We start from the raw sequence: 27,906 nt of genomic DNA on the forward strand, positions 1-27,906 counted from the left end.
TACAGACACTTTAAATTTACACACACACACACACACACACACACACACACACACACACAGGTATGGTGGAGCACAGCAGCAATCCTAGTACTCAGGAGGCTGCAGTAGGAAAGGGTCTATGGGTCTACATGTTCAAGGTCATTTGGCTCTTCTTAGGTAGACTCTCCCAAAAAACAAACAAAAAAGTAAATTTTAAGAAAGTTTTCATCAAATGACTTTTTTGGCATTTGTTTACTCCTCCAGAGAAACTGTGAAACTATGCTATCAATTTTTAACACATACAAATTTCTATTGAGACTTTGACATTTTATTAAACTAATAAATAAATTTTGAAAACAGGTACACAATAATAAATCCGAGATATTTTCTTGATATTAGCAAAAAAGACAGATGTGGCTTAAATTTCATGTGTTCATGTATAGATTTATTTGAGTGTATGTGTGTGTGCATTTTTAAAGAAAAATTCGGGGATGTACTTTTTCTTTTAAAATGTAAGGAACAAACATCATAAAATTTCTTAATACATACTAAAATGAATTTTTAAAATTCTGTTTCTAAGGTACAAGTATTGCTTCATTTTGAATTACTCAATTTTTATCATTCACAAGTGAAATATAACCAACAATTAACTAACTTACAATAAGCTACCTATAGAATTAATCATTGAATCAGTTTTTAAAGTCTACTCAATGAAAAAACTAGTTTATTGTCTTTTGGGAAATGCATTTAAAATGCTTGCTCTTACCTAATATTCCAGATTTAAGAATCAAAACTTACTGACTGCATCTCTGTGCTAGTATGAGTTTAGACAGTCCCACATCGAGAATGGAGGTCTGAAGAGTTTAAAAGAAAGTTAGAAATGACTACAGGTAAGAATTTTTCAAAAACATTTGTGACACTTCTATAACATAAAAAATAATGAATGCTGGAGCTTTGATATATTACTGTCCTTCTATAGATTCTTTAAAGACTTTCCTTGGATGAGGGTCATAGACAGAGCCTACTACATACTAAATCCTATCCTAGAGTGCAAAATACATGCTCATGCATGCCAAGCTCTGCACTGAAGTTAGACAGAGACCTCAGGTACTTAAGCACTGACAGAATCTCATAAGTACGTTTTTCCTTTACCACAAGTTCTAGATCTCTCCTACACTCAATATCATTCATTCTGTAAGTTAGATGTTGAAGTACAATCATCCAATTAAAACTCTGCTACCAGACTACCCTTTCAAGACAAAATGAAATGGACAAAGACAAAAGCTATTCTTCTGCCTGAAACATCCAAAACACAGGACAAAATATATGAAATGATATTTCTCAAGACACTGGACATTGAGCAACAAAAGACAGTGATTACTGAGATATGAGTAACAAATGTGGTATGCCCCACAATTTTCCTAGCTCACTACCTGGAAAGTTTCCAAGTGGAAGTGTAGGATGGTCTAACCCTCGTAGAGCTCAGAGATTTCCTGAAGTAATGAGTTAGAGCCAAGGGTCTTAGAAAAGACAATAATTCAGAGTACCAAAGCAAAGGAAATCGCAGAACAACCTCTCAAGATATGTAATCTTTCGCAGCATTGTACGTGAGAATGAGAACACTATGCTGAACCAGAAAAAGAACTAAGTGCTATATAAAACAATCCGTGTAACTCACACTGGGCAAGGGATACGTCCTGTTATATTCAGATAGAGCAAAAAACATGACACACACATAAAATCAGAATAATCAGAAGGACTTTACTAGTAGATTAAAATTTATTCCTGAATAAATGATGTTCAGGTCCTTTCTAACAAATTTTAAAGAAATACAAGAAAAGATGAAACTACTTCTACGTTTCAAGTAAGCATAAGTGTTATTTCCAGAAGTACACAAATATTCATCATGTAATACTTTAACTTGCAGAAAGATTGCCCAGAAGCAAGAAATTCCCAATCATGTATCAAAGGGAACTACCTGACATCAAGGGGAAATATTGTCTTGTCTTAAATGATTAAAAGAAGCCACTAAGCTCAAGAAGACGAAAGGCATGCCTCATTTGGAAAGCAAAATAAATCACTATAATTCCAAGCATGTTAATTAGAGTAATTAAGAAAAGTCATTGAATAGAAGGGAAAATTAACCCCATATTAAATGCTGTCCTAGTCTTAAATAAATAAAACTTAAATGCAAGAGCCCGAGTTGGGGGTACAGCTAAAGTATACAGCAGACTCCTACCATATGAGAGGCTCAACATTTGATTCTCCAGCACTAAAGACAAAAAATTAAGAACCTAAATGATAAAAATGACAAAACATTTAGCATGTTAAGAAAATTAGATTCACAACATGTACCACCCAATACAAATACTCATAACTATGTGTTGGTATACACCTGCAATCCCAGCATGTTGAAGGCTGAAGAAACTAGATTTGTATTCACATCCAGTGTTAATAAAGGGAGGGAGGGAAAAGGGAAGGAAGAGGAAGGAAAGAAGAAAAAAGGAAAAAGGGAGGAACGAAGGAAGGAAAAAAATCTTTGCAAGTATGTTGTCACTAGGCTATGAAACAAGTTATGGAAAATACTTAGATGTGTGTAGCTTTGTTTCTATAAAATTTTAACTTACAAAGAAAAGCAACTGGTCTGAAGACAATATATCTTTCACCCCAAGTTAAAAATTCATATTATAAAACATAAAAACTACAAAATAACAAAACAAAATGTTAGTTAATACTGACAAGCTAGCAGCAGAATTAAAAATGAAATTGTAACAGAATAACTGATTAAAATGCATCCATGAAACCAGGCACTGTTGGCACACGCCTTTAATCCCAGCACTTGTGAGGCAGAGGCAGGCGGATCTCTCTGAATTCGAGACCAGCCTTGTCTACAAGAGCAAGTGCCAGGACAGCCTCCAAAGCCACAGAGAAACCCTGCCTCAAAAAACAAAACAAAAAGAAATTTCATCCATGAAAGCTGGAAAATATCAAGAATAAATGATACTTACAATCTAATAAGTTGAGTTGGCAGATTTAAACACTAGCATATCAAAATATAAAATTATGTATTAAATAGTAAGTCAAATACTGCAATTTAAAAATTACACATTTTCAGGCTAGATAAAAATCATGGATGCCATATGTACTTCAACACTAGTTAGTTCAAAATGAAGACACAGAAAAAGGTATACTGAGTTAATACTGCTCTATTAAAAGTAATAGAACTAATATTAAATCATTAAAGTAAATCAATAATGATACCATTTTCTTGTCAAGATGAATACCATCCATAAAAAGTTCCTTTAAAACTTTGGTTGAATTCAAGAAGTAAACAAATGTATAATTATAATATAAGATTGCATGTGTTTCCAAAACATAAAAACATGCATAGTTATGTATCAAATTTTCAATTTCTAAAGCAACCACTATTAACAAACCTGATCTAACAAACATTTAATGAACATTCAACCACCCCACAAGAGATTACATATTTTCCGTATATACACATGGAGCATTTACAAATGTTATAAAGAATATAGTTAAGTATAAACAAATTTTGGAGGATTCAGGTCATGAAAGGTATCTTGTATAATTACAGTATTATTGGGTTATAAAAAATATTAGAAAGATATCTGGAAAATAATAAAATATGCATAAATTAAATACCATGTTTTCAAATGCCAAATGAGTCAAAGGAAATTAGAAAGAACATAAAGCAAAGAAAAAGTGCTACATTACAAAATAAAATTAACCAGTAAGAATTTCTAACACTAAATAGCTGCATTAGAAAAGAAGAAAGCTTCAAATCAGTAACCTCTTTCTGAAAAGAAAAAAAGCTGGTAATTACAAAGTAGTAATAAAGATTAAAGAAAGGAAAAATGGAAACATAGCAAAAAAAAATAAAAGCTTGTGTTATAAAAAGAAAAAAGAAAACCGATAAACCTCTAGCAACGCCAAGCCGGACTAAAGAAGAGAAGATAAACTACCACGATGAGGAGTGAGAGTCATCTATAAACAAAGCTTCTAACAGCTATGAGGAAACATAACAATGGAATATAATGAGCAGTTGTGGTGCTGGAAATGAGAAATATCTCATACCGGCTCATGTATTTGTTGTCAATTAGTCCCTAGCTGTTGTCACCGTTTGAAAAGGTTATGAACGATTTAGGACAAGAAATATTACTGGAGAAAGTAGATCATTGAGGGCAGGCTTTGAGCTTGACAGCCTTGCCCCACTTCCAAATTTAAGTGTTTGTGAGATGAAATCCTTTAGGGTGGGAACCCTGCCTTCATGTCTCTCTTGTCGTTATGGGCTCTCCCTTTGGAACTGCAGGCTAAAATAAATTCTTCCTACCAGAAGTTCCTCAGGGTCATGGCATTTTAATACAGCAAAAGCAACAACAATATAACTAATATGAAACCTATAGCTACAAATTTGATGAAACTAATAAATTCCTTGAAAGACATAAGCTAGCAGATAAACTCAATCAAAAAGAAACAATAGTCTTACATCTATTATATAAATTGAATTTTTAGTTAAACACCTTACCAAAAAGAACTTCTTTTAGCAAAATACTTTACCAGGACAAACTGCCTTCATACATTCTATCAATCATTATTAATAATTAGTACTGAATTTAAATAAGTTCTACTGCATAGCTGAAGAAAAAAACTATCCAACTTATGAAGCTAGAATTACTCTTGACACAACAAATACATGAAGAAAACATAAAACAAGAATATAAATATTTCTGGGGGAGGAGGAGAGAGAGGGGGAGCTGGTATTGACATGTGAAGCAAGCTTGTTTCCAATTAAAATAAAAAATCTTTAAAAAAAGAATATAAATATTTCTCATGAAAATAATTACAGGTATGGAGAGATGGATCAACAGTTACAAGCACTGGCTGCTCTTTCAGAGGAGTTACGTTCGATTCCCAGCACCTCCGTGGCTGTTCATAACCATCTGTAACTACAGTTCCAGGGGAATCTAATAACCTCTTGCAGCCTCCATTGGCACTACCTGAGTATGATGCCCAGACATACATTCAGGCAAAACACACATACACATAAAACAAAAAAAAGAAGGGAAAAATTAAAAAGAAAATAAACACAAAATGTTTATAACAAACATTTAGCACATATCATCCAAAAAATAATATTTTTAAATAATTATACTTGATGTCTATGGGGGATTCATTCACAAATGCAAGGTTGGGTTACCATTTCACTTTCATTTAATTCACTCCATTTAATTTCAAATTAATATGCTTCATTTAATTGACCATTTCATAAAATAATCAGGAAAAAGTCTCAATTAAATATATGTGGCAATATGTAAAATCTATTAAAACATCTCTCCAAAACTTAGTAAGAGATGGTAATTCAACCCAATAAAGCACACATAAATATAAAGCTTTAAGTATTAGAGTGAAATTAAGCTTCCCTCTGTTTTGAATCACTAAGCAGACAAGAATGTCTGCTTTCAATCAAATTTCTTAAATATTAGAATGAAAACTCAAGCCAGTTTTAACAGAGTTATTAAAAGAAATAAATACATGATATCCAATGTGGAAAGAAGTAAAGCACCTTGTCAAAAGTAATTAATATAAAAGCTTTTGAATCTACAAAAAAGCAGCCAAAAGATGTAATTCTAATAGAATATGAGATACAAGCTCAAAATAGAAAAACTCTATTGTTTTTCCCACTGACACTAAAACTAAAAGAACAATTCTACTTACATCATTGAAACAGGAAGCACTAAAAGATAAATCTGACAAAAGATGTTGAAGACCTATATGCTGAAAATAATCATTGCTAAAATTAGCCAACTGCTAATGGAATGGAAAGAGAAACCATGTTTAAAGAAAAGTCAGTATTTTTAAATTTCCATTTTGTACAAAATGACCTCCAGAGTGAATGAAATGTCAATCAAATTCAAAGTAGGCTTTTTTTAAGAGTGAAAAGTTGACTTTAAAATTAAAAGAAATGCAAATGACCTACAAGATCCTAAATAATTTTCACAAGGCAAGCAAAGCTCATGAATTATAATCACTGACTTCAAGATATATTACAAAGATTCAGTGATCAAGACAGAGGGGTAATGTCATAAAGATAGACAAATGAATCAATGAACAGAACAGTTTGCAGAGATAGGCCTTCACATACATGAAATCTGATTTAAATGAAATTACAAGGTAATTCAGTGAAGAAAAGATCATTTTTTCCCAAACATGATGCTAGAAGTGGATACTTCTATCAATTTTAAAAAGACTGCAGCACATACCTACATAACCACATGTAAAAAAAAAGCCAAGTGAGTTTAAATACAAAAATAAATAAAACTACAGAATCCTCTAAAATAAGCAGGAGAAATTTTCACCTAGAATTAGGTAAACATTTCTTAAGTGGAATTATTAAAAACCATTAATTCAATGGTAAATTATAAACACGAATTCATCAAAACTAAGAAATTCTTCTTTCAAAAGATATGAGATTTAAAAGGCAAAGTACAAACCAGAAGAAAATATTTAAAAACAACACATATGATGAGAGACTTCCATCTAAACTATATGAGAAACTCTGGAACTTTTATAAGGAAACAAATAATTCATTTCAAAATGGAAAATGTTTAAACATTTTACCAAAGAAGATAGCAAACAAATGCAGGAAAAGATGTCCAACATCATTAGTCTTTAATGTGGTGAAATTCAGAACCACAATTAGGTAACACTATATACTTAACAGATGTTCAAAATTCTTTTCAAAAAGAAAAAAAGACTTATTATACCAAGTGTTGGCAAGGATGTAAAGCAACTGAAATTCTTACATGCCACTGTTGAGAGTGTAAAAATTATACAAAGCACTTTGGAAAACAGTTTGGCAGTGCCTTTAAAGTTAAAACATACACCTACCATATAACCCAGCCATTAAACTCCTAGATATTAATTCATGAGAAATGAAAACATATGTCAAAACAATCATTTGTACATGAATGTTTACAGCAGCTTAATTGGTAATATCCAAAAACTGCAGTAACTCAAACATTCATCAAGTAAATAAACAAAACATGTTACATCCATATAATGGGTACTACTCACCAATAAGAGTGACTGAACTGATACACACTACAACATGGATAAGTCAAAATAACTATAATTATTTAAATCAGACAAGAAGAATATATTTATATTATGATTTTGCCTCTATAAGAAAACATAAACAGTGACAGACAGCAGATTCAGTAGGGGTAGAGTGGGAAAAATATATTATAAACGTTTGGCAACAATGATTTCACAGTTACATGAAAAGACAAACGGTATCAAATTGTGTAATTTTTTGTACCATTTACTGTATGCCAATTAAAGCTCAATAAGCCCACTTTAAATGAATAAAGTAATTAAACACTACACCAACAGTCATTTAGGTAGCTGGAGTAGCCAAAGTCCTAGGCTTGCTCCTATCTACTTCACCTAGTTATTCATAATGCGTTTTTGTCTCAGAGACAAGGAAAAAGAAAACTGAGATTATCTAAAAGACACACAGAGAAAATATCAACTGACATATCACTAAAGATTATTATTCTAAATGTCTCCAGGAAAATTACATGACTTTTTAGCTTTATTGGAATAAAATATACTAACAAATTTAGAAGGAAATTCTCACCTCTTTAGATAATCTTGTGAAGACATCTCCTCCCCTGAGGAAATCCAAAATTAAATACAGCTTTCCTTCAGTCTGAAAGGCTAATTAGAAATCATAAGGTTGTAACACTGAAAAATTTATCATACGTTTATTAACATGTTTACAATTTTATTTTAAAATACTATAAAATAATTATGTATTAGCATGGTCCACTGTTAGATAATGTATCAAATTTAAATCCACTATTTAATCAAGTGCTAAAATAGTTATAAATTCCTTTCCAAACATATTCAATGTTGCATGTGACTTTACACAATCTTCTACCACTAAAAATTTTCCTTTTAATGAAGTTTCTTGTTCTAGTGCAGTTGACTGAAATTTGTCTCCAATTATATCTACTGTACTCTACAAAGATCAAAAAGGTCACCTCCGCTAATAAGCCTCCCAACTTTTCACACTTCCCTATAGCATCTTTAATTTCCATCAAAGTTTTCTAATAATACTTTTGCTATTTAATTGTACTTCATGCCTTTTGTGGTATTTCTCTCACTTTCATTTACACATTCATTTGCAGTTTTATTCTCTATACATTAGGAGAAATCAGAGATTATTTCACTTCAGTAGCCCACTTCATTTAATATAGTATTTTGCCACAATAGTGGTTTACTATTAATCTCATGGTATATAAGAGACACAAAAGATATTCTATAATACTATCTCTATTCCATTACATTAAAAAAGAGTTAAAGGGGTCAGAATTTCTTGTAGGGTTTGAATAAATTGGGTAAATATTTAAAATAATTTCTGTCAAAAATTACACTAAGAATAAAATCAGTATGTGCTACATTTTAAATGCACAGAATGAAATGATAATGGAAACTGCATCCATGATTTATTTTGACCAATTAATTCCCCCCCAAAATATCTACAACATCTTTAATATATGAACAATGAAGACATGATTCAAATTCATAAATTTCTACTTCAAAACTCAACCCCCGACATTATTTCTGCTTCATCTTACTGATTTTGCTTCCTCCCTATTATAACAGAACAGTTCAAGCTGACTAATATAACCACATAGCCTACTTGATTAGAACTGTAAAATAAAAATAATATTGTCCTTGTAAATAAATATGTGAATGCTGTACATAAATTATCATCAAAGCCTATGATCACTGGAGTTACTGTCTCATCTCAACTAGAAATACTATTGATCAAACAAGTTGAAGACATTGTAATTTTTCATAACTTGGGAATTTCATATATACATATAACGTGTTTTCATATATACATATACATATATACAAACTTACCCCCATCTCCTACTCTCCAATTCTACCCTTAGCCTCTCAACACTATTCCCTCCCAGTTTCATGTGCTCATTTTTAAATTAAGAGTCCACATAGAGTTACTAGTATGTGCATAGATGTCAGGCCATCTTAGCTATTGCATAGCTAAAGAAAACTGACTCTTTACCAGCAGCCATCAACTGACAATAGTTCCTCAACTTGGGGTGAGTCTTCATGACCTCCCTCCCTGATACTTAATGGGATTTTGGAAGACATTATCATTTTACTTTAACTGAGTAAGACAATGAAATTCAACTAAAAGCTAGCTATTGATACATATTTCAGACATACTCTATATTGTTGAATACATCGGATCACTTTTCAAGTATTTATTTCATGTTATCTGAAACTGCACTTCTCTAATTGTATAATAAAAGAAGGGCTGCATACCATAGTGTAATTTGACGATAAATGGATGATTTACTTCCACCAGAATATCCCTCTCCATCTTTGTGCGAACTCGGTCTCGAACTAAAATCACACCAAGATTGAAATGTTACACTTGTTAGTAATCTCAGTATAGACCTGTCATTTACCAATCAAAATATAAATACGTAAATAAGTTCATAAGTAACCAATGTAGTTAAGTCTGTGTAGTCCTAGATATTAGCAACCATTTTCAGAAAACAGTAGATTTTGTTTAGATCTAGAGATAGGCTAAAGTGGCATATTTGGCTAATATGTAGTTGTTCAAGTTTTCATATGAAATTAAACTAAAATTAGTAGTAGACTTTGTCCTCTATCTTTCTCCCTCCTTCTCTCTTTCACTGTGTTTAAGGAAGCCCATGCTAGTCTTGAATATAGTATACAGTGGAGGATGACCTTGAACCCCACCTCTCTAGAGCTAGGATTACAGGCATCATCATGTCAGGGTCAGTATTAATTTTATAGATTCAGAAGATGGTGCATATAAATGGATGGAGTAGTTGTGCTTTCTAAAATTGCAATACCCAGACAAAACAGTAAAAAATAATAATGTTGAAAGAAGAGTAAACATTTGAAAAATGTTGAAGTTCAGATTGAATTTAATGAAATATGTCACATTTCCTGACATTAAACATTTTATTCAGGTATACATTCAGCAAACTAAGTTATATGACAATAAAGGAACTCAGAAGTATCAATTGATAACTAGGAAACCATAGTAATGAACAATGCTGAAAAACAACTCTAACTATTGCCCTTACAAGCAACACACAGTGTTTCTTAAAACGAGTTTTATAAATTATGTTCTAATAGTCTTTTTAATTTAATACCTTTTAGACAAGCTTTTCTCAACACCTTCATTGCATAGAGCTGCCCAGCATCAGGACCAGTCTTCTTCCTAACAAGAAAAACCTAACAGAAGAAATATTTTAAGTGAATTTCAGTTCAATCCACTTCATCACTTTAAATGCATTTTCTTATATATTCCTGTGAATTTCATAAAATGTATTCTGATTATACTATGCTGATTATATTATTCTGATTATAGTATTATACTATGCTCCCCAATTTGTCCCATTGCCATCATATCTCTATCAAGGTTATGTTAGATACTGAAATTAATCCAATTAGTGCTTCTAGCATGTGCATAGGTTAAGGGCCTACTAAGAGAACATGAGCAACTTACTAAACAAAACAGACCCTCCCCAATCCTATCCCTGTAGAATTTTGACTGGCTTGATTCTATGCAAGTCTTGTAATGACAACCACAGTTCCTATGAGTTCATGAGTGGATCAGTCTGGTCATATCCAGAAAATACTGTTTCATAGCAGTCTTCCCCAACATCTAGTTCTTATATAATTTGTTTGTTAAGGTTATTAAAGCTGTACTAAGTTACATAGAGAAGAATTAGAAACTATAGTAATTGACAGATGATAATAAAGGAATGAATATCTAAAAAACATAAAAGGTGGAATAAAATCATACACTTTTAATTTGTTTTGAGATTATACTATAATTACTTCAATTCAACCTCACCTTTCCTCCATCCAAACACTCTCATATACCCCTCCTTGGTCTCTTTCAAATGTGTGGCCTGTTTCCTTTACACACACACACACACACACACACACACACACACACACACACACACACACGAGGAGCCTATTTCTTTTATAAGTTGTTGAGGATTTTGCACAAGCATTACATGTATATAATGTGTTTGTATCAAGCTTAGCCCCTCAGTAACTCCCCTTCAAATCCAGCCATAGCACCCCACTACTATTCCTTCGAATCTTGAAGGCATTCTTGTTCTGTACACACTAATTATACATTTTCCCTTATAATTTTCTTTGTTACTAAACACATACAACTGTAGTTATGCTATAATGTATATTAGTTACTTTATGTTTGTTTATATTCCCCTTAATCCAGCAAATCAAACTCTGTATATATCCCACTTTAAAAAGGAAAATTGTATAAGTAGATGGCCTTTTACTGGATTTAAATAAGTTTGTGGTTTAAGAGATTAATAACAAAATAAAACAGAGATTTAATGTAAAGCTTTGCAGGCTTCATTTCAAATGCTAATTAGAATTTAATACACTGTACATAAGTGATTTTGTTGTATAGACTCACTCTGACTAATTTTGATGTGGCATATTTATTTACAAGACTTTTTATGACAAAATTTATAAATTAAAAAAATTTAATAATCTACTTTTTTTCTTCAAACTTTTACTTTTAGCAGACAAGAATATGAACAGTACTATTTTCTATGAAACCGAATCATACCATTCATTTTTTATAAAAGCAATAAAAACTATTAGTACTCAAATTCAAGTATTCACAGTTTGTAACTCATCTTTTTCTAGTACAAATAGTGGCCCACAAGAGGACAGTTGCACATATGAACTCACGGCAGTTGTGACAGAATGCACAAGACTGGGGCAAGCTCAAGCCAGAGAAAATCCCAGCACACAAAATGGGAGCTGAGCATGTAGCCCCACCACTAGCTTTAGGAGTCTTGGGGCCTTTGATTACTAGGAGATGGATAGTCAGTGTCAGTTTTCCTTAATGGAGCGATCCCCTAGTAGGATGATCACATTCTAGGGCACACTCCACTCTCAAGAGTAATTGAACAACACAAATTGGATTCCATGGGTTAAAAAAAAACAAGAAAAACTCAGAAGTTGGGTGGAAGGATCTGGGAAGATTGGTACAGTGGAGTGATTATGAGTAGAATAAATTGTTATGAAACTCTCAAAAACTTGATAAAAATATATAAAACAGTGATCCATGAAAAAATGGCCAGTTCACCTCACAATTCAAAAATGTTTACTTGTATTCTATTTTGAAAAAAATGTTATTTGAGCTGCACCTAAAATGTTTTATTATATTTTCAATTCAATATAGAATGTTAAAAAGATTTGAATTCAATGGTTGAGTATAATAAAGGAAATGACTAATTATATTTCATCAAGGACATTTTTCAACTAAGGGTGAGGCAGTAAAAACCTCAATGACAAATGTACTCTTTGGAGCTTCTACCTTTATTGTGCCAGGGTACAGCAGTTCTATAAATATAGGATTATTATGAGATAGTTTTGACCTAAGGAACCCTTGAAAGGATTTGGAAATGCCTAGAGACACAGACCACACCTCTGAGAACTACTGTTGTAGAACACAGTCATTAATGGTATTGCAAAGAACAGCATATAAAGGAAAAGGCACTTAAGAAAGGATAAAAGAGCCCATACTTCAAGAAGAAAATGTTGTGCAAAATAGTCATTTCTTATAGTCCTTCAACTGTTCCCTCTTATTCCTAAATGTCAAAGAAAAGATGTCATCATTCATAATCGGAAAAAGTGACTGTTTTCTAATTTCATAGTGTGCTATTTCCAACAGGAGAAAACCTATATCTTCTCACAATCAACTACAAATATAGCTACTGTATTTCTAGTTACATTAGACTGTGGGAACCTGTGAAAAGAGTGAGTTAATTCAAAGTATTTGTCTCTCAATCACATGGACTTTTATATTGTCCATTAAGGAGTACTCAATAAACACTTGGAAGTGAATTAGATCACATATATTTAAATGTTGATTGCAGAGAAATTTCAACACACAACCATGTGTTTCTAAAACTATCACTTGACAATTGATCAATTATATAAAAATAAAAGTTCAATGTTCAAAACTCCTATATTTAAATGCTTATCACAAAAGGAAATATTTAATAATCCATGAATATATGTACTGTATAAGTGATTTGGCCTATGCTACACAATCAAGTCTGACAATGCCAGATTTTTGTTTTGTTTGTTTTAAAATAATAGAATATTCTGGTTACTACCATTTATTAGTGGTCATTTGTAGCATTATACTTCACATGATCACTACAGAGTAGCCCAAATATCTTTTGTGAAAATACAACTTTCTCTATATTTTACACAGTATATAAAAGCTTTCATTATGACATCGTCATACATACATAGCATGACTTGTTCTTACTCACTTGTACTCTGGCATTTTCCATCCCCACTGGCTCTTGCTAGACCTCAGTCCACTCAAGAAGTTCTCTTCACTGGATTTCATGTCATATATCTTTTATTATTCACTCTTTTTCAACATCCCCCCCTCTCTTTGAGCTTCTTCCTTCCCTTTACCCTCTTATTTTACTCTCTATATATAAACACATACATATTATACATATGAGTGAAAACATAAGGTACATCTGGTACTGGACTTTTTATTTGTTATCAATGCTTCTCATTCTTAGTATAGGTATATTTGTATTGTTTGTACTCTTGGTTTAATTCTGGTAAGTTATATGTCAATTTATCCATTTCTTCTGGATTTTTCAATTTATAAGTATAAATTTTTAAAGCATTATCTAATGAGTTTGTGAATTTCAGTAGTTTGTTGTCCCCTTTATCATTTCTACCTTTATCAATTTGGGACTTCTCTATATTTCTACTGGTTAGTTTGTGTAGTGATATCTTACTTGAACAAATAAAGCCTGTCTGGGGGGGGTCAGAGAATGGAGCTTACTACTAGCTAAGCATAGAGGTCTGGAGATCTGTACAGACAGACGGGAAGTGAGGTAGCTGGGCAGTAACAGGATATATCAGGGAGAAACAAGAAATCTCTCTCATGTCTGCTGGAGACACTAAGGAGGTAAGGTGTGGCTATGGCTTTCTCCTTCTCTCTGATCACTTAGCATTTCCCTCTATCTGACTCTGGCTTTTTATTATCTAGACCAATTAAGAACCCAATTTAAACATTTGACTAAATAATTGTTCATTTTGTTTACCTTCTCAATGAACCAATTCTGCTTCATAACATTTTTTGAATTGTTCTTTTAATCTGCATTTCATTAAACCTTATTTCATTAATGTGCACTTTTTATATTACTTTGGCATTAGCTGGATTTTGTTCCCTTTAAATAGACTAAAACATTTAATGTCATACAATTTCACAAGATCTAAAATTCCCATTGCTTATGTTTTAGCAGTGGAACCTTTGATGAAAAACTTAAGATTGTACAACCCTAACTTTCTTGGAATTGGGCCTACACATATCTGATTCACAGTCTTGGCCACATTCTTGAATATGTTCAGCATATAACAAGTCATACCCACACAATGCCTACACAAATGATGCAACACCGACAAGCAAGTATGCTCACATCTTAAGAAGCATAACAAAAGCTACCTTCTTAATATCTTTGGTTGATGAACAACACAAATTGCACAATTCTGTATTTTAGTACTATGAATTCAAAAAGGGTCTTTGTTAAGACACCTTTATGCACAAAGTGTTCATAAGGACTACACCAACAACTTGCTAGCATGTTATTATATTTAACACGAAGGTGTTACTGAGAAAAATTCATTTTGTTATACATTATCGTTTATGAAGTGCAATAAAAATTTTTATCTGGTCTGTTTAATATGTTTCTATCTTACAGATATTATTAATACTAATGAAACTGAATATGTCAGCTTCTTTAAGATGGCTGCCAATGTCATTTCTGGCCTGCTTGAGAAAGGCCTCTAGGCCCTACGTTATACATTTGTAAACAACAGTGTGTATTCTAGGCTTTCTCTAATCTTTCCTGCTCTGATCTTTATTTCCATCTACAGTGCCAGTTGCTTTTAGTCTTGTTTGTGTCTATTTGCTGTTTTCTCCTCCCTTTCATTTTTGGTTTTCTTTGAGAATGGGTCTCGTTATGTACCAAAGCTAGGCTCAACACTGTAGCGCCCCAGACTGGCCTCAACCTCAGATGCATCCTTTTTTCCTCAGGTGCCTGAGTGCTAGTGTTATAGGCAAACAATACCATATTCAATTATGCTATTTGCTTTCTATTTTATTGTTGTCTATCTATGGAATTGTGAAATTATTTATGAAATAAAGCAAGAAATACAGAGATGAATATACCTATATACATTATATATTAAATAACGAAACTTTTAATAACTTGAAATGTTTCTGTGGTATCATTTTATATGTCAAATATTTAAGCATTTATACTTTGAGATATAAAAAACTCTGTTCTGGATTAACACATTTCTCAGAAACATTAAAAATAAAATTATATAGAACATATTCCTAATTTACAACTTAGTTTCATAATACCTCCTCTACTAATACCAGCAATCTATTAATAGGCCCCTCTAGTTTTTCTTTCTATCCTATCCTTCAAGTTTTATCCCTGTCTGGCTTTGTTTAGTGCCACTGTGATAGATACCATGACAGAAAAACAAGTTGAGGTTAAAGGGTTTATTTGGCTTACACATTACAGTCAATCATGGAGTGAAGCCAGGGCAGGAGCCCAAGACAGGAACTGAAGCAGAGACCGTGTAGGAATGCTACTTACTCACCGGCACGCTTCCTCTGCCTTGCTCAGCTACCTTCTTTGTATAGAACACACTCACCTACCTACCCAGTGATGGAACCACCCACAATGTGCTGGGCCTTCCTACACCAACCATCAATTAAGATAATACCCTACAAACATTGGGGCATGGGCCAAACTGATGGATGCAGGGTTTGAACTGAGGTTCTTCGTTTCAGGTGTGTGAAGTTGATAACCAAGATCATCCACCACAATCACCTTGTGCCATTCACTGACAAAGCACAAGTCATCTCAGTTTGCCTTTTGTGTCCTAAAAACATTTCTATGTATTTCATATATTCTATACCATATAGATACCAGACTACATTCAAATAATGTCTAGTCTATACTCACCAATATATTTCATAAAACTACTGTGCACAAACTGAGTACTCAGTAAATATATTTCCTTACAAATGTCTTAACCTCTGTAATCACTGTCCAATAACCTAAATATTTCTCTGTAACTAAATTTCAGCTACTGTAGTATTTTATTTCTCCTGTCTTCCTCTCCACAAATTGCAGCTGTTTTCCTAAAGGCTATTACTTACTGTATGATCCAATAATTTTCATGTCTTAGATTTTAGGTATACACGCTACAGGATCTAGAACCACATACTTCCTTTTTGAAAAAACATATTACCAAATACTTAATAAACAAATACAATAAATAACACATGAACTAATATTCCTCTAGGATGCTTCAAAGCAAGAATTTCACATCATTTCCAAATCATCTATGCTAGTTCTACTTTACTGTAAGAAATGGTGGGTTAGTTCCTGATTTTATTACATAAATTAGAGCATACATTCTAAATTCTCATAAAGAGTTAAGAAACAGAGAAATCACAGGGAGACAGCTATGTTAGTGAACATGAAAAATGACATATAGAATACCTTCATAAAATCAAGTATGTGATTTAGACAACCAACAATGAACATGCCATGTTTTTTACCTAGAGAAATACAAGCTAAGGGAGTTAGAAAACCTTGACTACTATAGAAGAATATAAAGAAATACAGCATGTAAAACTAAACAGTTATTTTTGCATCCTTTGAGAGCCTTAGAAATGATTTCTATGCATGTGTACACATATTTTTAAATATCAAGAAGAAGAGCAAATGCAGGAAAAAGTGTTTATTACCTTTCCAAAAGATCCCTGACCAAGAACCTTGAGCAAGTCAAACTGTGCAGGATCTGCCTTCTCATATCCTTCTTTAACATGATTTGTAATGGGGATTTCTTTAACATCCTCATCCTGTAAAACAAAAGTCCAAATAATACTAACGTGCAGTTCTAACATCTTGTGATTAGTTCCATTTCAAAACAATCACACAATTATACAAAAAGAAACCCCATCAATCTAACACTTTATTTGATTGACTTATTCCCCTCTCCTGATATAACACATAGATATAATTTCACTTCTTTTCTTGGTAGGTTTTTTTGGTAGTGATGTTGTTGTTCGTTTGAGGCAGTCTTGCTATGTGGATGAATCAGATGGGCCTCAAGTTTTTGGCAATTCTCTTGCCTATGCCTTCTACGTACTGAGATTACATTCATGTGCCACCAAGCCCAGTTCTTACTATATAATTTCATGTAAATGAAAGCATGTGAAATAAATTTATGCAGCATCTTTACAAGTAAATAACAATAATATAATAGTATTAAGAACTAAGACTTATTTTTAATTTTATTTTTTACTTATGATTTTTAGATGACTACTGTATTTACCCTCATCCTTCCTTCAACTTCTTCTATGTATCCCCTACCCTGCTTACTATAATACATATATACGTATATAAATAAACCTCTTGAGTCCATCTAGTGTTGCCCATATACATATATATTGTTAGGGTTGATGACTTTGCATTGGATAATCAATTAGGAATCTTATCTGGGAGAGGGAGACTTATTCTCTTCTTCAGTATTCATTAATTGCCTTAGCACTTCATCGAGGGGTGGGGCCTTGTGAGATTTCTACCATCCAATATGGCATGTCAATTAGTGTTATCATTGTTTAGGTCTTGCTTATGCAACCTTACTGTTGAAATTTCATGGGTGCAGCTTCCCTGTCCTATACAGAGAACACTATCTTGTATCAGCCAGTGTGGTCCCCTGACTCTTATGTTCTTTCCAAGCATTCTTTCATGGTGTCATTTGAACCTCATGTGTAGAGAGTGTGTTGTAGATTACATGTATTACCTGGGGTTCAACAGACTCTAGTCAGTTGAAGAACTAAGAAACTTAAGCTCCTCCCTGAAGTGCAACTTAAGAGGCAGAGACTGAGAAAGTAAAGATAAACCTTGCAAATTGTGAGAAGGCAAACATAAAAATATCAAAGGTCCTTTTGAATAGCAATTAGCTATATTTTTAAGTATTTTAATATCCAGATCAATGCAAATGATACTCACAAAAATATAACTACAGAACTCAAAAATGTTCCAATGCCATGAACTTTTATTAATAGTTGGAATATAAATGATATACAAGTTTCCTACCATCTATGTAAGAAAGAAAGGAATTCTCCTGGGGAATATTTCTGCTCCATAATAGAAGACACCTCTCAGGTGTTATGACTATACTCCAGTGAGTTATAATTGTAGTCCCTATGGGAAAGCATAGTAACTAACAATTTTTTAATCTGTATGAATTCCCTATCACAAAGTAGCAAAGCTGAGGGGATAAGCTCTGATCCAACCCCATCACTGTCTAGAAAATGAAACTGACACAAAGCTTCAGTTCTACAATGTCCCAAGTCAAATGTTCTCTATCCATTGGCCCTTTGATTCTCTGATTAATCAATGGTGGCTGTGCCTACAGTGGACAATAGAATTTTCCCAATGAGCTTGGCTTCTTGACAGCTAAAGTAACATCAATAACACAGAAAGCCAGATATATACTCTCAAGAGTGGTACGTTCAACAGAGTATTATTGTATTAGGGATATTTTAAGATAATTAAGAAAAAAAATCATACAGCTGTGCCCTAATCCCAAATGACTGATAATCTTATACCCAAAAAGGTTGTGCAAGCAAACATACACAACACAGACACACAGACAAACACACAGAAGGAGAGAGAGACAGAGAGAAAGAGAGAGAGAGAGAGAGAGAGAGAGAGAGAGAGAGAGAGAGAGAGAGAGAGAGAGAGCGCAGGAGGGTATAAAGCCATAGATCATCTACAAACTCAGGAGAAAGGCCTCAGAAAAATCAATTTTGCCAACACCTTGATGTCAGACTTAATAGAATCTAAAATTGTGAGAAAATTAATTTTTCTGATGTTTAGAAAACCCAGTCTGTGGTCCTTTGTTAGGGCAGTCCTAGAAAATATATACAGTGCCTATTCTTAGTTGATCTGTGAAAACGAATTGTTACTGTAAAATAAAAATTTAATAACTTCCAAACAGAGTTCACTACACTTTCCACATTAAATGACAAATCTGAGGCACAAGTGTTTCTTCAAAACTCTAAAGTATATTTAATATTAAAAAAAATTAAGAAGGCCAAACCAGAACTTCTATATTCTGATCACTTTTGTTTTAAATAAAGGAAGCCAAGAATGCTCTAACACTAGAAAAATGCACTGAGAAGCACAAAACAATCAAATACACGACTGTTTTCATTCATTTGACAACTGGTTTATTTATGGGGAAGAGATCAACTATTAGGATGAAAAGAAGATGATGACAATCTGGTAGCAGTCTATTATACCTCAAATATAGAAGCTTCACATGACTATAAGACTAGCCTCCAGAACAAAAGGCTAAACAAAAAAGAGGGATATTTAAAAACTAAATACATTGGGGTTTATATAATAATGCAAGATCCATCTGTTCAAGCATTTGTTTTATTTCAAGGCAGAAAAACTATTTTAGTTGAAAAAACTCTAACATTCCAAATGAAGCCATTTTGTTGTGGATTTGTTAAGGCACACCTGGAGACACAGAAGAACATGCAGAGAATACTGCAGTGTCAATAAAAGCATGCCAGTATCAATGTTCTTTGAACAAAAGCTAACAATAATAACAATAATGTAAACAATGTAAATAACAGAGCGCTACTAGCTTGAAGTAAACATATCAAAATAATGAACACATTGGAAAATAATTGCAGAATACTTAATATTATACAATTTTATTCCAATGACTGCACAGAGATGACAGCAAACTAATTCTTACTTAGGTTGGTATATTCTAATTCTATCAGTCTTGGTCCTGTAATCTATAAAATGGATATAAAACCTCTATTTCAGATCTCAGTCACATAAGATCCTTACAAAAAGACAAAATATCTATAAAATTAAGTTGCTAAACTTTTATATATAATCTTTATTACTTTATTATGAAGCATAAATTCCACCTAATAGTAATTGTCCAATAGTACTGAGTTGTGATAATTCATCAGAGAATTTTGCACATTTGTAGTACAAGGCTTTTTGAGATTTTGAAAAAAGTTGAATAGGAAGAAAACTGACTACCACCACTGCATTCTTATCACCTAATGTAATTTATTTTTTTAATAGAGAGCAATTTTTTTTGGTTTTTCGAGACAGGATTTCTCTGTATTGTTTTGGAGGCTGTCCTGGAACTCATTCTATAGACCAGACTGACCTGGAACACACCTGCCTCTGCCTCCTGAGTGCTGGGATTAAAGGCGTATGCCACCAACGCCCAGCTAATAGATGACGATTTTTTTATTCGTCATTTTTTATTTATTTTACATACCAACCAGTTTCCCCTTCCCCAACATCTTTCTTACCACCCTCTTCCACTCTTCCTCCATCTCTATTCACATCTGGTAAGGCTTCCTTCCCATGGGAGTCAATAAAGCATAGAATATCAAGTTAAGGCAGGACCAAGCTCTGTCCCCTTGCATCAAGGCTGAGCTAGGCTTCTTACCATAAAGAATGGGTTGCAAAGGGGCCCCACAAAAGACCAAGCTACACAACTGTCACCAGATACAGAGGGCCTAGGTTAGTCCAATCTCTCCAGCTGTGTGTCCAGAGTCTGTGAGCTCCCACAAGCTCAGGTCCTCTGCTGGTTTCTAAAGGAGATAAATTTACTGACGGACATGTTTCATAAGGTATTTACTGACTATCTCCAATACTACATAAGAAAAGAATGGTATTTTTATCTATACCATACTGTCACCTAACAGGAGATAGATTCTAATATGTGCTGGTCTTAGTCATCTGCTAAAAACCCCAACCTCTCTAAACCTTAATAAACAAATCTATACTGTAAAGGAAAAAAAATTAATTTATTTCAAGTTCTTCCTAAATAAAATGAATGTGAAAATACCTAAAAAGATGGTAACTATGAAACCATAACATTGATAAAAATGTCTATAATAGTCTGATCTTCCATAAAATCTTAAGAATACTTTTCACAAAACTTAGATCTTATAGATTATGTCTTTTACACAGGCCTTAAATACAATTACCTAATGGGAAACCAATCTTTAAAACGAGTTAGAGACTTCTGAAATACTTTAAAATTCCATCCTTCCTGAAAGCTAGAAAATGGATTTTAAATATTTCAAGCTATCTTTATAATCCAATTATGTTAAAGATATATCTCCTTTCTATTCTGAAGTTGAAGATAATCTCTTTTAGTTTAATCCAGGGGATACTGTATTTAAATACCCACATTTCTTATATACTAACAAATAGAATGCCATTTGTTATATTTAAAATTAGTATTCTTATGGCCTGTATATTTCCAACACAGGTTTTATGATTAAGTGCTGTAATCCTAGTATTTTGGAGGCTGAAGCAGAAGTGTTAAATGCTTACAATGACCCTGGACTCATCTCATCAAAAAAAATCACTGGCTAAGGATGGAGCTGTCATATTGACCTAGTGTATGCATAAAAAAAATATTTTTAAAACATCAGAAATGAGAAGGCAGAGGTTAGAGCATCAGGAACTCAAGGTATCCTCAGGTACACTAAGTCTGAGGACAGCTGGGACCACAATGACCATCTCAAAGAATTTACATTTATTACCAACACACACACACACACACACACACACACACACACACACACACACACACACACACACACACATTCTTTTCCAATTGTTTTCTTTCTTTATATGCTGCAAAACAAATTAACATGCGTACTTACCAGGCAAGGTTCTGGTTCTCCCTCTTCCATTGGCTCGTCAACCACTTTAGGAACATTTACCTGAAAAACATTTTTCAAAAAGTGAATTTCAGTGGTATTAATATGAGAATAATAACTAAGAAAAATGCAACCCTAGGCATTTCCTTTCACAATCTAAAATGTTACTGAAAAACTAAAGGTCAAGGGTACAAAGAAGTTATTTAGAAAAGTAAATTTATGAATAACAATCACACATTGTCCTTAAATCAATAATTTTTCAGAGCTTTATGTTTCAATACATGTTTCTTAAGGCTGTGCCATGACTGATGACCTTACACATAAAAATAAATATCACAGACATCTACCTTACTTATATTTAAAGAATGCTAGAAGAGAAAAAATTTCATATGAATATACAATGGGAAATGTGTATGGCTCAATTTTAAATTCATAAGATCATTCAGAAAGAAGTTTAAATTACAGGACATTTAAGCAGCTTTGGAGACATTTTTTACATGCAAAGCTTTGTGGATAATTACATGTATTCAAGCACTAATTTTAAAGAAGTAAATATAAGGAGCTTTGATCAAGGATCTTCAAAATATGACCCATAGGCCAAATCAGGTTAGCTGCATGTTCCTGAAGAAATGTTACTGAAATGCAGTCACACTCATTTGTTTGCATATCATCTATGATGGCTTTCACATTAGAAGAGCAAAGTTAAGTAGTTGGACAGAGATACTATAACTACAAGGTGTTGTTTGGCCTTTTGCAGAAAATGTACAAAAAATATCATTTACTGATTTGAGTAATTTGCAAATTAAATAACAGTTAGTTGGTCTAAATGAAAAGGAATTTAACCAATGCCCATTTGTAAGAGATTACAGAAAAATAAAACTAGATGGATGAACTGAAGGAAGGATGGATTAAATAAAGCTACTAGTGATACCAAAAACAGAATAAACTAACCTTTCCCTTGATTACCAACTAAACATCCTATTTAGAATAATAAAGAAACCAAGCTGTGGTGGCCCAGGCTTTTAATCCCAGCACTCAAGGCAGAGACAGGTATATATACGGAGGTCAAGGCCAGGCCATAGTGAGTTCCAGGACAGCCACGGATACACAGAGAAACCCCTACTTCGTAAAACCAAGACAGAGGGTGAGGGGAAACACACACACACACACACACACACACACACACACACACACACACACACACACAGACACAGAGAGAGACGGAGAGAGACAGAGACAGAGACACAGAGAGAGAGACAGAGAGAGAGAGAGAGAGAGAGAGAGAGAGAGAGAGAGAGAGAGAGAGAGAGAGAGAGAGAGAGAGAGAGAGAGAACACTAAAGAAGAAATCATAGGACTCTGGGAAGTAAACAGTAACATTAGGGAAAGATAACAAAATTTGCAAAACAACTCAAGAGTTGATTTTCTACCTGTATTCTGACTTTGGCCTGTGGGGAGACTGAGTCATGGAACCCCTCCACTATAGCCTTAAACAAAACTTCCCAAGAAGGATGTACTTCTGAGGTTGTTAGCATAAGGATAATACTAACTTTCTAAATTTATCCACACTTTTACCTTTCCATTTTCCAACCACACTAAGGCATGTACCAGTCAAAAGAAAAATAATCTCTCATCAGATGAAGCAAGAAAATAGGTTCCTATGATAAGAAAGGTATAGGTGTAAGCCTCTTTTATTCACTGTCTTTGTCACCACAAGAATAACTCCAACAGTGCAAAGATATGGGACCTAGGGCTTTGAAAGAAAATCCTATTTCTGGCTGGAGGAACAGTATTAAAGCCCCCTGGAAAGCAGATAATTAATAAGAAATTACATGGAGGTATTTCTTGATTCTAGGTTTGAACTAATGCAAGAACTGGCTTCAACAACAAACTTGTACATAAAGGGACTACAACATCATAATCAAAGAACATCTTTGAAAACTGAACTACAATATTAACCAATACTCAAAACTCAGACTAACCATGAGTGAGAAATTAGATTCCAGCAAACAGTGGAAGAACATTTCTCTAAGACTCATGCTAGAAAACGTATATGCATAAAACTGAACAGCTTTATTAGCAAATGCTGTAAATTGTACACAATCTGTGTGTCCTTCAACCAGTTATAGACAAGACATAAAAGATTACACATGAACAAGAAGTAAGAACTACTGAAACTTTTGAAAAATCAGATGACTCTTTCGATACGTTTTGCCAATTCAAAGAAGCTAATTCCTAAGTGTTCATTATCAAGTGGATGGCTCTAAGAATACAATGTTGAAAAAGGCAAACTGCAAAGGAACAAGGAAAAATAACCAATATAAAATTTAATCAGGGAGCCATTTTACATTAGTTCTCCACCCAGGATTCCCAATTTTTGTATATGGCACCACTGTCTTATGCCTTAGTTCAACAGATTGGGAAATGTGGTATGTAAAAACACTAGCTCAAATTTGTCATTAACAATCAACTTTCAACAAACGATGTAAAACGCAGGAAGACAGCATTCTGATAGCTAAAATTTTACAATAAAGTGATTCTCAAATTCATCTATATATAAACAGTTATGTACAGCAAAAGGAATATCTATACAAAAAGAAAATTACGACTTTGTCTTTCTTCTGTTACCTAGCTACTGGCTACATCGTAGTCATACCATCTTATGACTAATTTATCATGAAGCTGTTAGTCTGGAGGAACTAGAAATAAAATGAATCGGGATGAGTCAAAAGACATCACTGCTTCCTGGGAATCATCCCAGTCACAAACAGAACACCTAAATTTTCCTAATTCATCAGCCTTCAAAGGGCAGGTTTTCAATGTAAGAATATCCATCTATAGAATACCATAGAATTCACTGGTGCTTACTAAAACCCAAATCATTTTAACTCATTTGAAGACAAGACTATTTTCAAAATGACCTAAGGAAATAAAATTTTATTTAAAAATAAAACCTCTAATTTGATAAAAAAAAAAAATCCGGCATTTTGCCCACATTAAGTGTGAAGTAGAATCCCAGCCTGGTACCTATAATCCAAGCACTTGAGAGACCAAGAGGAAGATTGTGAGATCAAGCCACTCCAGTTTACATAACAAGATCCTTTCTCAAAAAAAACCAAAGAATTAAACAGCTAAAAACCTAAGTGAACAGCTCTCATCAGTTTAATAAAGAGTACTTTTAAATTATTTTCATTTTCTCAGAAAATGATTTAGGCACTTTCTAATAGTGTGGAAACATCAAAAAATAAAGATACACAAATAAGAAAGAGGCTAATGAGAATGTAAGAAATAATAAGTGATGAAAATTAATAATTTTACTAACAAAACATACATGTCATCAAGTACGACAGTACTTTTAACTTACTAGTAGTCTCCAGAATTCCCCAAAATATACCTAGTAAGCATATATGGCTATATGCATATAATATACAATGCTAAAAATATACTTAAGAATTTGATATTCTAAAGAAATTTTGTTGTCAAATAAACTTCATAACTACATGTTGTATACTGACAGCTTCTGTAAAAGACCAATTATTAGTATTAGTATCAGCATTTATTAATGATCCTTACCTCGTGGTATTCATTTTGTTGTACAGGCTTCCTTGCCGTCTGGATATACAGCAGCTGTGGCTGGATTCCAAAGAAAAAGAATAATGCAAAGGTGATGGGATTTCATTTATATGATTACATTATGCCAAAAAAAGTTCTAGAGACTCCACTCATTGTCTTGACTGAACTAAGTGGTCATGTTGAAACCCACAGGACAAAGGACTGTAACCATCTTGCTGCAGTACTAAGCAACTTGAGGGAAGGCTCCAGCCAATACTCACCAAAATGGCCAGGCTTTCTACCTTACAGGCACATAGAAAAGAACCATGCCAAAAATATTTGAGAGTTTAAAAGCAGAACTTCCCCAGTGAAGGCTCCCGATAAGAATGCAGAAGAGCCGAAACTTTGATTATAGGTTTGTATGACTAAGCAGAAGACTTAGTTGAGTCATTCCCATATTCCCAGCCCATACAAATTGTGTGATAATAAATATATCTTTGTTTAATCTGTAAATTGCCAACAAAGTGTTATGTAGAGACAGATAGTTATTACAATCAATATTACTGTTCAAAAGTGTCTAGGATTAAAATTCCTTACTAAAAGACTTTCTAGGGAATCTTTTTACAGGTTTAATACTTTCAAAATATCTTTACTAAACTCATAGATATTGTAGATAAGAAATTATAAATTACATTTTACTAAGTAACCTAGGAAAAACAGAGCTAAAATATCAAAACATTTGCATGATAGTTAAGTCTGAGGAGTTATGCTGTCCTTTAATGCTGTTTTCTTAAAAATAAAAGTCACTAACTTACTAAGCAGAGTATAGAACACGTAATTTCATATTCCTTTCATAGTCAGAAATGCTAAAGAATCTGAGGCAGGAGGACTGCTATGGCTCTGAAGACAGCCTTGTGCGACACAGCAAATTCCAGTCTAGAATGGTCTACAAAGTGAGATCATTATCACCACATTGCTACTTTTGATATATTAAGTTATTTGTTGAAAGACAAATTATTTAGAAAAATCACAAAAATACAAGTTCAATTTACAGCAGACCTCAGAATATATTCTAGAATTTTCTTTGTAAAAAGACAAGTACACCATAGCTATAGATGTGAATAAACTGGAAGCTTTGTGTAGTGCTAATAACTATGTAAAAACAACATAGCTGCCATAAAAATATGGCTGTTCCTCAAAAAAAGCAGAATTAGCATATTATACATAATTGTACTTCTGTTTGTGAAACCAAAAGAATTGAAAGCAGAATCTCAAAACCATCTTTGGGTACTTCATTGTCACAGCAGCAGTATTCACAATGGGAAGAAAATAGAAGCAACCTAAGCATATACCAGGATTTACAGTGTAGTATATGTACACAATGAAATTCTATTCACCCTTAAAAAGGAAAAAATCCTGACACATACTACAAAATGAATGAACCCTAAAGAGATTACTTTGAGTGAAATAAGAGACTAACAAAAAGACAAATACTTTATGATTCAGTGTCAAACAAGCCAAATTCATATAGATAGAAGATAAAACAGTAGCAGAGGCAGGTGGCTCTCTATTAATTCAAAGCTAACTTAGTCTACATAGAAAGACCCAAGCCAGACAGGGATACATACTGATACCCTGTCTCAAAACCAAACAAGCGAAAAATAATGAATTCAGTCTCTGTGCAGGTTTGTAAAGCTGATCCTACAAAAGTATAAAACTAGTAGTTACCAGAAGCTAGCATGCATAGTGATGAACGGTTTATTAATAGTTACAATCACTTCTCCAGTAGATATGTATCTTTTTGTAATTTTTATTACACCAAATTAACAAGGTTAATGCCATAACAGCTAACATTTGTAAGTCTTAGGACAACTTGTAAGAAGTTCTCTCCTTTTACTACATAGGTCTTGGGGACAGAGCTCAGGTCATCAGGCCTGGAGGCAAGCATCTTTACCTGCTGCAAAATCTTGCTGGCCCACACTTAAATCTTCAATCTTCCATAGTCAAGATTAATGTAGGAAGCTAGAAGAAGTACCTAAAATCCTTAAGTAACTGCCTATATTTTTTCAGATTTCTAATGATACTATGTTCCTATCCCTAAATCTTGGTTCTTTGAAACACACAGCATGGTCAATGCTTTGGGGTGAGCTTTAAAAGTAAAAAATAAATTATTTAAAAAATGAGAGAAACCAAAAACAGAACTATTTTTGTTTCAAATCAATCTGAAAAGCTTATCTGAAAAATCTAAAAAGAGAATCTAAGGACACCAAACAAATACATACAACCTCCAAGTTAGTTCCTTAGTCAGGTGCTTAAAATCAATTATGAGGCTTTGCTATGAAATGAATTAGCTGATAAAATATACTCAATACACAAAAACAAATTAAAGATGTATATGGTCTTTAGAATCTTTACTACTTTAGTTACCTA

At 33.2% G+C, this 27,906-nt stretch overlaps 1 protein-coding gene across 6 annotated transcripts in view; it reads right to left on the bottom strand.

Moving 5' to 3' along the window:
* Nucleotides 1-27,906, bottom strand: part of Rps6ka6 (ribosomal protein S6 kinase A6) — a 152,309-nt gene that overhangs the window by 49,644 nt on the left and 74,759 nt on the right. For 5 of the 6 annotated variants that reach the window (XM_040744334.1, XM_040744333.1, XM_040744336.1 and 2 more), the window contains 6 exons: nucleotides 25,498-25,557; nucleotides 21,929-21,988; nucleotides 16,943-17,056; nucleotides 10,230-10,311; nucleotides 9,364-9,444; nucleotides 7,643-7,722 (listed from right to left, as the gene is read on the bottom strand). In XM_040744334.1, the coding sequence (XP_040600268.1) occupies nucleotides 7,643-7,722; nucleotides 9,364-9,444; nucleotides 10,230-10,311; nucleotides 16,943-17,056; nucleotides 21,929-21,988; nucleotides 25,498-25,557 (477 nt within the window). Of the gene's footprint in view, nucleotides 1-7,642; nucleotides 7,723-9,363; nucleotides 9,445-10,229; nucleotides 10,312-16,942; nucleotides 17,057-21,928; nucleotides 21,989-25,497; nucleotides 25,558-25,757; nucleotides 25,824-27,906 lie in introns of those variants that run through there. The other variant, XM_040744337.1, reaches the window with a different exon arrangement.

This window comes from Mesocricetus auratus, unplaced genomic scaffold (genome assembly GCF_017639785.1).
Source record: "Mesocricetus auratus isolate SY011 unplaced genomic scaffold, BCM_Maur_2.0 Super-Scaffold_100003, whole genome shotgun sequence".
NCBI classification, from domain to species: Eukaryota; Metazoa; Chordata; class Mammalia; order Rodentia; family Cricetidae; genus Mesocricetus; species Mesocricetus auratus.